Source organism: Rhea americana, unplaced genomic scaffold, assembly GCF_003343005.1.
Source record: "Rhea americana isolate MKP2758 unplaced genomic scaffold, rheAme1 scaffold_83, whole genome shotgun sequence".
Lineage (NCBI taxonomy): Eukaryota > Metazoa > Chordata > Aves > Rheiformes > Rheidae > Rhea > Rhea americana.
In genome coordinates, this window is record NW_028187012.1 from 683,483 (window position 1) to 695,341 (window position 11,859).

General features: G+C 39.3%; 1 protein-coding gene across 2 annotated transcripts in view; it reads left to right on the forward strand.

Annotated features, from left to right (window-relative positions):
* The first annotated feature begins 1,614 nt into the window (after positions 1 to 1,614).
* GRAMD2B (GRAM domain containing 2B) overlaps positions 1,615 to 11,859 on the forward strand; it is a 43,225-nt gene continuing 32,980 nt past the window's right edge. For both annotated transcript variants that reach the window (XM_085323202.1, XM_085323203.1), the window contains exon 1: positions 1,615 to 1,770. In XM_085323202.1, coding sequence (XP_085179328.1) covers positions 1,646 to 1,770 — 125 coding nt within the window. In that variant the 5' untranslated portion in view covers positions 1,615 to 1,645. The remainder of the gene's footprint in view (positions 1,771 to 11,859) is intronic.

Here is an 11,859-nt window from a genome sequence, read left to right on the forward strand (position 1 = left end):
CAATTCTCCTTGTGACTAGAGGAGGAGAATAGATTTACTCTGCTGTGTTTGTTGAAGGTTATATTTCTGTTTGTTTGCTTTCTAAGAGGAGGACTAAAGTACAGAGATACCGCATAGCCAGCCAGCCTTGTTTTTTTTTTTATTTTACGATCAAGCAGAACCTGAGTAACTAAAAGGCCTAGATGGCTGGAAGTTAAAGTTGTACATTGTTCTGGAAAGAGTCATTAACGGAGAAAATTTAAATTAGGGAAAGCAAGAAGTCCAATACAATTTTCAATCTGCTTAAATAATGCCAATAAATACAGTCGGTTTGCTGTGTCCTATTTCATAGAGAATATCTAAGAGGATCAAGAGTGTGTATTTCACTCTTTTTTTGCCTTCTTTCTTCCAAGATGTCTCATATTAATTTGGAATTTCCACTTCCAAGGAAACGTGCTTTCTTGTCTTCACCTTTGCTTCTTCCCATTGATGCTAATCCTGTACTTTAATAGTTACTATTTTTCTTCTGTTATTTCTGTCATCCATAGATTTCATTGCAATTTGCTTAATACTGACCACAAAATAAATTTGCTCTTTAAAAAAGGAAACACCAGGCTTTTTAGTCATGCAAAGAAATTAGAAAACAAATTGGGCAGAAAGACAAGACTTATGTGGGCTGACCAGTAAAACATGAGAACAGTTCAATGCATTTATGTTGTTTCATGATCTATTTATAGATGCTGAGACTAGAATGAGAAAACTACTTTCCACATGCTTGTTCAGTCTCRTAGACAAACCCTTGCTACCATGCAGACCCTAACTAAAGTTTAAGAGAATTTCTGTAGGGCTTGGGCTGTTAATTCGGCATTACAGAAGGACTTACATTTTAAAGAAACATTGCATACCAATTTCTTGACAAATCTTTATAGTCATCTTCAACAAACAGAGAACTGTACAAGTTTGCAGTTAATGTTTGCTGTTTTGCATGAGAAAAAAAAAGATTAGGCAAACTGGTTTTGTTCAGACATTTTACAGTAACTCAAAAATCTAATGATTGTCTGTATTTAAGCTGAACTGCAATGACTTTCTTTTATACTAGCTACATGCATGCATGTGCACAAATTTGTTAATGTGGAAGTATAATATAGTGATTTCAACATGTCAGAAGGGCTGGATATAGTCACTTCTAAAAGATATGCAATTATGTTTTTCAAAMCGGGAAAATTAAAGATAGGTATGTAAATCATAAAGCAGAACTTATGACAGGGAGTGTTACCGTTTCTGGGGCAAACCTACCAAAGAAACATTAGATAAAATAGTTTTTAAATAGTTTTAAAATAATAATTTTAAAATATTTTAAAATATAAAATAGTTTTACATCCCTTCTTCTTCTTCATTCATCAAAACAATTTATTGTTATTAATAATGATATTCCAAAGACATATTGCACCTAAAATTGATGAAATCTATCTCAAAATAAGCCTATGAAATGCTGTGGATAAAAGGAAAACCACCTTATGATGCCATGTCAATGTTACTTATTAACTGATTTAAATAACCAGCCTGAGCTGGAGTCACACCAAGAATGCACTTCCTACAGCAGTGAGAGGCTTGAAAGATCACTTTAGAGCTGAWCTTAGTTAACTCTGCACTTAACCCCATTAAAATGCTGAGAAAAGGGAATTCCTTGGAGGACTCCGTTTTTCATTTTGAAAGTCAGAACAGCTTCCGCAAGTCAAGCAATGACCCTTCAGTCAGCCCTACGGAGAGTTTTGGATCAGTATTTTTAAGGTAAATTCAGATCTGCGTTTGAATGTTCTTTGTGTGCTTGATGCCTGCAGGGTGAGGGCAGCAACACAGGAGAGCACTGGGACACGTACGGACAGCGATGAAAATATTCTAATAAGGAAGCTTAATTTGTGAAGGCAGTGCACRAAGAGATGATAATTTCACTTGCGTTACTGATTGTGCTGGGAACGGGAGAGCAAGCGTAAAGCAGAAACGTGTAAGGAAGGACAGGAGGCTGTTCTCTGTGTCCGCATCTCCATTACAGTAAAGTAGGACCTGGAATACGTATAGCACTGTTCACCAGCAAACTGAAGTCTTAAAACATCTCTGCCAGGCGATCGAGTGCCATCTGGGATACGTGAGTGGATCTGTAGAAAACAAACGTAAACTAGGTTACAACAGATCATTTGACAAAATATTGACCTCTAGGAAACTTATTCAATGCTTATTCAGTTATCTCTCCAGAGAAATAACGCCGTAAAAACAAGAAGTATTCATGTGAGTCAAGACTTCTAAAAGGTTTTCTAATAGAACAAAGACCTTTTAAGGACAAATCTATCTTATTATTTTGGAAATGTAGATTCATTGTTGAATTGTGGACTCACACCAGGGTTGTCAGGAACAGTTCTGGACAGAGGGTGCACGTTTTAGATCCACAGATAAGTGAGGGAAGGCAGTGTCAGAAGGTTACTACCACTTACCATCTATATATCTACTACAGGTGAAAGACAGGTAAATTCCTGTATTTCAGCCCTTTATGAACAAAATAACTTTAAACATTTACTGTTCCTTAACCAGCTTGAAAATTCTCTACCAAAATCTTTCCCTGATATCTGCCTATTACCCAGCCCACCTTGAAGAGTGGCTTGCAGAGAGCACCTATACGTATTCTCTATGTGACCAAATTATTTTTCTTCGTAGCAGTGTACAAATTGTTTATATGGGGTGGTAGCTCACATCACTAATTAGGTCACAAGTATAAATAACTTTCCTGGCCTCATTTTCTCTTCTTGTGAAATGTTATTAGGGCTTCTTATTATTATAGCCGCATAAAATCTTATTTATAACAGCTCAAATGTCAGTGTCCACTAGTCTGAAGACAGAATGAGGAGTCAGAAATTACATGTTTTAATTAGAACTCTGAGGGGCTCTTGCCTAGAACCAAGCAGTAAGAGCCTGCTTTTTAAAATAACATCCTCATGTGCTTTTGTACACCTCTTTTGATCTCATTTTTCAGTTAGGCAGGGAGATGAGTGCATACAGCGGGGTAGGGAGGGTTCAACACAAGTAGGTGATGTCTAATTTGGGCAGTATAAAGTTTACCGTCTTTCTGCTGTCTGCCTAGAAAACTGAGCAGACAGATTTACCCACTTTTTTATTTATCACTAGATAACTGGTAAACAAACAGCTACCATGCGTGCTCTGAAAGCAATGTGATGAAGAAGAGAGTCCTTTGCCTTATATTTCTCAATAATCAACCAGCCTGCCAAATAGCAAGTGGCAGGGGCAGGCCCTCTGGAAATCCAGTTTACTCAGTTGCTATTTCAGTAAGAAGGATAACGTGATCATAAAGCCCTGCAGCAGAACTGTACCTGTATCAGCAGCAAACGATGCAATAACAGGCTGCAAGAACTAGACAAGCTAGTAAGAAGAGTGCATGTTTGCACACTGTGGCTGGCCTGAGCTCTCACTGAACTTGTTTTTCATGTGTGCGCCACAGATATGCTTATCCAAAATGAGACACATGGAAAATCAGGGACATCGCTTCTGCRAAATGGAAAGGCAGACATTGCATTTTTAGGTACTATTTTCAGGACAATCCTATTGGTTTAAGGAATATTTTCTGTACATGAAGACGCACACATAGAGATAATTTACTACATTAATGATTGCTATTGTTCATCCTAATTATTCATGCCTGAGGCCAAAGACTGACTATATACCTGAGCTTTTATATACCTCTGCTTCCACCTCACTGTAATTGGCACTTTGCAGATGAACATAAATTCGACAGAAACCCAGGGGTGATTAACATTTCAGACAGGGGAGCTCCTAGTTTATCACCATGGCAGCATGTTAGTCCTGACACAGAACTGATTTCAGAAGCAGATTAAGGCTCAGAAGCTATAGCTGAAGTGTCAGCCATGCACACACATCAGAGGTTTGCATTGATAAGAGCACTGGCCACACGTGTATGTAGCATTTTATCAGTAGGAATTTACAGASCTGTCTTGACCTTAGAACAAAACATTTTCCAGTAGTCCAGGCCAAAATATTGGCAAAAGCCAAGAAGATCTCAACCTACATGTTCAAACCTATCCCTATAATGGACAAGAGTCAAAACCCAGCATCCAGATTTCCTACAATTTAGAAAAATCTCAAGACTTGTGGTTTTGACCAGTCTTCAAAATTATCTTGAAACAAATAYATTGAACATAAGGGAATATGATTTTTAAGAAATTTGGGTCATGAATTCTGTGAATATCATATTGCTAAGTATGTCAACATCAAACTTAGCAGTAATCAGATAGTGAAGAATAAAAGATCTATCAAATCCTTATAAACTAAAATAAAGATTCAGCATTGGCCAGTAACATTAAAATTAGCTGAAAAATCAAAAATTTTTCCAGTGTATAAAGTAATGTTTTCTAAATGCATTGTCATGGAAATGGGAGTCAAAAGGGTRCTTGATTCTAATCCTGGTTTGGTAACTCAGTAACTCAGTTGATGTGTGGTCATGTGTAAATCAATGAAATACTATACTTATGTTTTCCATCTACAATTTGGCTTTAATATTAAGCTATRTTTTGCATATTGGGGTTTAGAAAGCATTATTTAGGAAAAAAATGTATAATTAGTTGAAATTKTAACATAAAGGGTAAAGACTGTTCTATTGCAGTTGGATTTTTGCTTGGACRCAAAAAAAATCCATACATTTATTTTTTTTCTCTGAAGATTTTATTTTTAGAAGGGAATGTGAACCTTTTTTAAGCAAATGGACTTTGGTGTTAGAATCATATCTCTAAGAAACATATCCAATACACTGCAGTAATGCTAAGGCTTAGTTCAGGCAAGTTCAAGCAGCAATATTAAAGAGAGAAGCAAATATACCACCTTCTATAGAAGATGTATTATCTTTACAGCTCAATTATGAGCACTTGAAACATTGCCAACCACTTTACTGCTCAATGGCATGTATCTGGGATTTGGCATTTACCCCATGCACCCTTTATGCCCAAGTCATTTCTAGGTAGAATTTTTCTGAAAATAATACAGCTCCTGGTTGCGCCTGAGACAAAACAGTAAGTCTATACAGCTCAGTAGGACAGCRCATTATTCATAATCCTTCTGATGTAAAGACAATAAGAGAGCTGCTAATGTCATTCATTCTTTTATGTCATTTTGGTTTCTTGCGTTCCTCACTTTAATTTTGCTCTCCTCAAGGCACGAGCCATCTCTTCCTAAGTCCTTTGAAAAGTCTGGGTACTTTTTTTCTAGTGGAAGATTAAACCTACCTCTCAAAGAAGTTTTATTTTCATTTCTTCACATACTTGCACATAATATCGCTGCTCTTCAGGGACTGCCAGAYGATCAATGTTTCTCTTGACTAATCACCAGATTACCAGATTTACGTATAACATGAGGATGTGCATGCATGCATATTTGGTTCAAGAAGGTTTCCATACATATTCCTTTACTGTATACACTTTCAGCAATTACACACACATGTGCCTTATTCACCAGACAAGCATCTGTTTGACATCCTAAACATACTGGTGCACCTGGCTTAAAAATGCTTTCCCTTTCACCTACGCACAGAGATGCTACATTTATATGTCACCTGGGATTTCCTTTAGGGAATACACAAACAGAGGATGATGGATCAAGCTAAGCTGATCCACAAGGGTAGAGCAAGCAACACTTTTGTTTAGCTCTTCCTGCCTAGTTAGACCATTTATTAAATGCCAGTTATAACTGCACAAACTGGATTTTACTGCCACGGGATTTGGTACTTCTGCTATCAATGAAGAGATCGAGGCATTGTAATGTTCTACCAATGCCATCCATGAAGCACCCAGGGCAACACACGGCTTAAGAAATATGCCCTGACTGCTTTTTTTTCTCTTAAAATAAGCAGAGATAGTGACTTGCATTTTTCTGAAAAGTGCCAGCTGCCTGACTGCCATCTCATAGGCAGCAGAACTGAATTATTACATGTCACATGTTCCCATGTGGAGAGAGATGAATGTTCCTTCACATCACCAATTCCACTGTGTTTTGCTGAGGTTGCATACTGCTATTAACCCTCTTTTCCACATTGTTGTTTGGCTCATGAGTGCACAGCGTCGTCTTTGACTCCACGCAGAAAACTGTGTGAAGGTCACTAGTATCAAAATGGCAGTAAACGTGCTGATAAAGTACACTTACAACATGTTACATGCTCACTGTGGGAAGAGCTGACACCATATTACTAATACCCCAGAAGCTGGGTGTGTTTTATGTTTTATTCCCAGAAAGCTCAACCGATTTATATAACGATTTATCTGCTTTTTCCTGCCACAGTACCTAATTGTAGCATAGTATATTGCATCTAGTTGCTTCCATACTGAGCCACAATGACCAGCCCTCTCACGCCCCATTATTTACGGTGAGAAATGCCCTAACTAGCATCTAGTCAAACTTGCCTCACGTGCTCTAGGGACTTTCCTATCCAAAGTGGAGTTCAACCAACGCAGTAGTCAAGTTCCTTTAAATAAAAAAACAGGAATGAATAAGTAGAAAATACTTCTGGCAAACTGCTCATAAGAAATCTACCACGTGATACAGATGATATAAAGCAATCTCACATTTTTAAAAATAAATAAATTACTAAAATCTTAATCCAGGCAGGGAATGGAGTTCAGCTGGTCAAAATCGCTTGTTACGCACAAGTCAATGTTCTAGCCTCTCGTCATTTTCCAGGATCTATTTAGGAACGTGATTTATTCCATCTCTTTTGAGAATACTTCAAACAGGCAGAGTGATTTGCAAATGTTTCTGGACAATCCTGCTTGAGGCAGGACTGTCAGCAAGACCAGATCAGGTGAGGTGTCGCTTTGTCTAGCCGGGTCTTTAAGATCTCCAAAGAYTGAGAGCCTACAGCCTCTCTGGGCAACCTCGTCCAATGCTGCACCACCCTCCTGGTGAGGAAGCTTTCTCTCGTTCCAAGGCTGCGCCTGCCAAGCTGCAGCCCATCTCCCTTTGTCTTGCCCCTTGTGGCTGACGTGCATATATTGCAGAAATGAAAATCTGCCACTGTTTCAATGTTTTTCCAAATGCCTCTAGCACATGTCTCATGCTATCACAGCTTCTGTATCTACAGTATTTAACATAAGTCTGCTTTCCTATTGTATTTGTACAGGGTAATGTAAGGAGTTATTTAACAGRTCTTTTACCACTTACTGGCTTCCAAGACATTCAAAATATCTTTCACAGAATTCTACCAGATACAGTAGCTGGTACAGAAAACTGAAGGCAAGATGTAACTGGGAATACGGCCTGTGACCCAGAAGTGCCTGCATTCAGGTCTTGTTAAGGCTCTATCTCTTTGCAGCTCTTAACATCTGATTTTGAGAGTTTTGAACATTTTTTGCCATTAATGATTTTGACAAAAATCACTTCATTCATGGAAAGCATTCAGACTGTAACACCTACAATTTGGAAATCCACTGTAATGAAACTAATTYCCAGACTTACCTACAAGCTCTCTATAGCTAGACTTTGTACTAACGATTGTAACAGACAAAGGCTATTAGAAAAAGATACATTCTGTGAGATAATATTCGTCAGCTTGGTTTTCATTATAGCTTATGCAGCAAGAACTTCCTTTTAGATCAGATTTGTTTTCAGCTTAAAAAAGGAAAAGCTTTTGCTCTGCAAATTTTACTGCAGATGAAAAAAMTAAGATACAGTCTTTCAGATACCAAGCCTACTTCATTAAGTATGCARAAGAAACAAGGACACATTTTAGGCACTTGAATTTGTATTTAATATAGTGGCACCCATCTCCTAGGGAGTTTTCTGATGCAATTTTAAAYTCAAAGTTTTGTTAAAATGGAAATTAACTGTAACATTGGAAGGAGCAGATAGACGTGTACTTCCAACTTTCATCTTTCAGAGTAAGAGCACCTTCCAGATACAGGAAGAAGAACCGGGCAAAAAAGTACACAAGTTCTCTACTGAGGAAAGATGTTTTCAAAGGAGACAGAACRCCAGAAATCAGTGCAGTGATTTCCGCTTTATTCCTTCAGAAGGATGTTCCCTCTCATTTACCCATGCTGATACTTAGCACATGAACTCAGAAATACTTAATGAACAGTCTTGATGACTGTACTAAAAAAAAAACCACAAGATATATAGATATTATTGATTAAGACAATCTCTGATCAGTTTGTTTATGGCTAGAATGTCTCTTTCATCATTCACTGACAATACCCTATCCAAAAATCACTAGGCAAGGGGACTGTGGTTTTATACTGACCTTTCCAGTGTGTCTCACTGGACCTCTTTACTCCTCCCTTCTTCATCTCATTCAAGACAGGATTCAATATTATTTTGATCAATTGAAGAAATTATCTAAAAAAAAAAAAAGACTGAAATTCAACAAGGACAAACAGAAGGTYGTATATTTAGTCACACCTAACAATCAAATAATTAAATACTGGAAGAGAACAGCCTTTGAATTGTCCTTTTATAAACAGTTCGTGAGGTTGGGGTGGTTCAACCATTAAACATGAGCCAACCTCATACTGTTGTTAAACACATTAACACCATACTGGGATATATAAACAATGGCAGTGTGTGTAGGATAGATAAAGTAATCTATTAATCTTGCCTCTGCTCAGCCTTTGTAAGCTCCTGATRGATGTCCAGTCTGGGGCACTGCACTCCAAGAAAAATACGGACCCACTAGAGAGAGCTCACAGTAGAGTAACAAGAAAAATGCAATTTACACCTTTTGTCTTAGGMTAAGGAGAAGATGACAATTGCGGCATGAGGGTTGGGGTGGACACAGTTTTTCTCTTTTCTTCATGATGAATAAAATAAGAAGTAATTGGTTTAAATTTCAGCAGGAAGGAYTTAGGATCACGTTAGAGACTAAGGAAGACTTCCTCTGGATGATGATAGCAAACACTGGAGCTGATTGTCTAGATCAATTACTGAGTTTTAAGAACAGTTTAGACAAGCATCTCATCAGGAATGTCAAGAATGGCATTCAAATAGCAGGCACTGCTTTGGGATACGGAATGAACTTGACWTTGTAGCGAGTCCCTCCCAACCCTGCCTTTCTATGAATGCATCTATATCCAAAATTCTCTTTWWWWAAAAAAAGAAAGCTTTTCCTATGATTTTATCTCTACTTCTTCTATCCTTTGCTATGCTGTATGTAATATCCTGATCATTGATAATGGTATGCTGAATCCTCTTTCAGACTTAAGTCCTATTAATGTAGCCTTTTTGGAGCAGGATCRTGTTAATTTTTGCCTATATGGTATCACCAGAACTGTAGGTATTAAAAAATAATTAGAAAACAGGAATTTCACAATACACTAATTTCTACTTCTTTCCCCAATCTGAATTTCATCAATTACAAACAGACAAAGTACAGTGCAGATTTGCTCACAATGGATCACTGTGGGTGACAGCTTGGTCTTCACACACTTGCTTTACTGTATCTATTATACATGAGCAATTATAACTGTACAGTAAAAGCTCCTTTGTGCTTTTTTGTTTATGTAAGATTTGCCACAGCGTGTCAAAAGAAGAGCGTAAGGTTTTAGAATATATTCCACTCACACTAGCAGCTGCACATTTAATAGTTTAATATAAGGCACTCTCCCCTAATATTATAGAAAATCCTGGCATTCAACATTTTTTCTCAGTGTGGAGTATCTCATCTTGCTCAAGAGTTGCTGCACAAAGCACAGTTTGACAAAGCTTAGTCACAGATTTTCTTATTTAAGCCCTCAGAAAACCACAAGCCAGAGGCATTGCTTGTTACCTCCATCGTCATTAAAAGAGCATAACAAAATGCAGAAGCTAAAGAAGCATGCATTGAAAATCTTCCAGAAGCATGTCTCTGACTGGGGTTAAGACAGCTTGGTATGGAACAAAGTATCTTTTTAAGGATTCATTTTTAGTATCTAGGCTGCAGGTGTGAATTTATTTGAATGTAGGTTTCTTCCATAGTGAACACCTTGGTAACTTAGCACAGAGAGCTTTTCAGACCTTGAGAAACAATTGCTTATATTACTATATTGCTTGTATTAAACAACAGAGCCAGTTGACTCTAGAACAGTAGACAGTGAAATCCAGGGAATAAGGAGCAGCATTCTCAGTTCTTCCACCACTGACAGAGGCAGGAACCTCTGGCAATGTGGTAAGGAAAACAAGCAGTAGTAGTATCCTGTAGCTAAATCTGCCAGAGGTTGCAAAGCAAAGGCAGCTGATTTAATTTGGTCAAATATCTAAAAGTCAGATTCTCACCTACCGTAAGTCAGCATTATTCTACCAAAGTGGATAGGACCACGCAACGCTAGGCGAACCAGAAGTTTGCCTTGAGGCTCTAAGATCAGGAGTGAAGCACCAGCTGAACCCTCCAACATATTTCTAGTACATCCCAGCACTGCAAAGCCACAAAAGACACAATGAACRTTTCCTCTCCCAGTAGGCAGTCACTTTCCCTACTGATTGCAGACATGCTAGTGCGCGCCTTGGCAGTGCACACAGATCATGAGAATAGTTCCCAGGACACCTGCAACTGCCCCAGGGCTGCTGCATCCCAGGAAAGGGCTACTGAGGGACGTGAGAAGACAGTCCTGCCTCTCCTGCCTCCTTTTAGCTCTAGCTGTGTGGCTGGCCTGCGCAGCTGAAACGGGGCCCTCTCCGTTACCCCTTGGATAAATGGGATGCAACCAAATTGCTGCAGTCTGTGTCTAGCATATGGGGGAAGGGGGGAAGGTACAAGAGGCTCTATACTGCAGTGCTAAACCAGAAGTCCAGGCCCTGCCCAGTAAAGCTTCACATGTAAGTGTTTGGTACTTACCAGGTCTGAATAATTYTTCTCATAAACTGTTTCACTTATTTTCTATGTGTGCTTTGGTTTTCACATTAAATAATATGCAGGCTTTAGTTAATGATTTCTCCTAGAAATACAGCTATTTTACATTCCTTCTTTACATTCCTATCCAGATAGGCATGCAGTTCTTAAATCTTCTTGTACTGGAACTAATAAAACCCACCTGGTCTAGCTAAGAGCATAAAGCAATCTYACACTTCCTGCAGGGTCTGTGTGCCCAGTGAGTTATAGCAGTACTCAGTCTTTTAACCACTATCTTCTTTTTGATGACTTCCTGAATATACAGCTGAAATACCCAATACTTAGTTCTCACTTTTTCAAAACACTGTGAAAGTATCAAGCAATTGGTGAAGTGCCACAATACTTCTAGCTTTGTCTTATGCATCTCTTAATCTGCAGTGTGCACTTGTATYTATGCGCTACCCCAAATTCCACTAATAGGGATTGCTTTGCTGTTTGTTTTTCTTCTCTTAACTCCAGTGAACACAGTCTGCTAGGTGGAAAAAAAATAGCAGGTTCTGTAACAAATTAAATCATGGGAACGGGCCTCCTCTCAGGGATGCTTACCTTGGCGCTGGCCTTTTTTTAGCTTGGTCTTACAGGTATACCTCAGGGTTGGCTTTCTTTAAGCTTTCGTCTATACTGCCATGGAGTCCACCTTTCAAGGGTGCTCTGTGGAAATACACAGCGTTTCCCGGGTGAAACGGGTATTAATTCTCAGCTATGAATCAGGTAATGGATTTTTTCCATGCACTCGCTCCTCCGGACTTGCACCGCGGGCTGCCGCCGGCGGGAGGCTGCGCCGCGCCCCGGTGTCCCTGCTCGACGGGCGGTGACAGCGAGGGCGGGGAACCCGCCGGGGGCGGAAACACCGCCCGTGGCCTCGGCCGGTCCCGCCGCGTGTCGGACCGGCCTCAGGCTTCCCCGGCGGGGCGGGGCGGCGGAGCGCGGCGGCGGCGGGCGGAGCGGGGCCC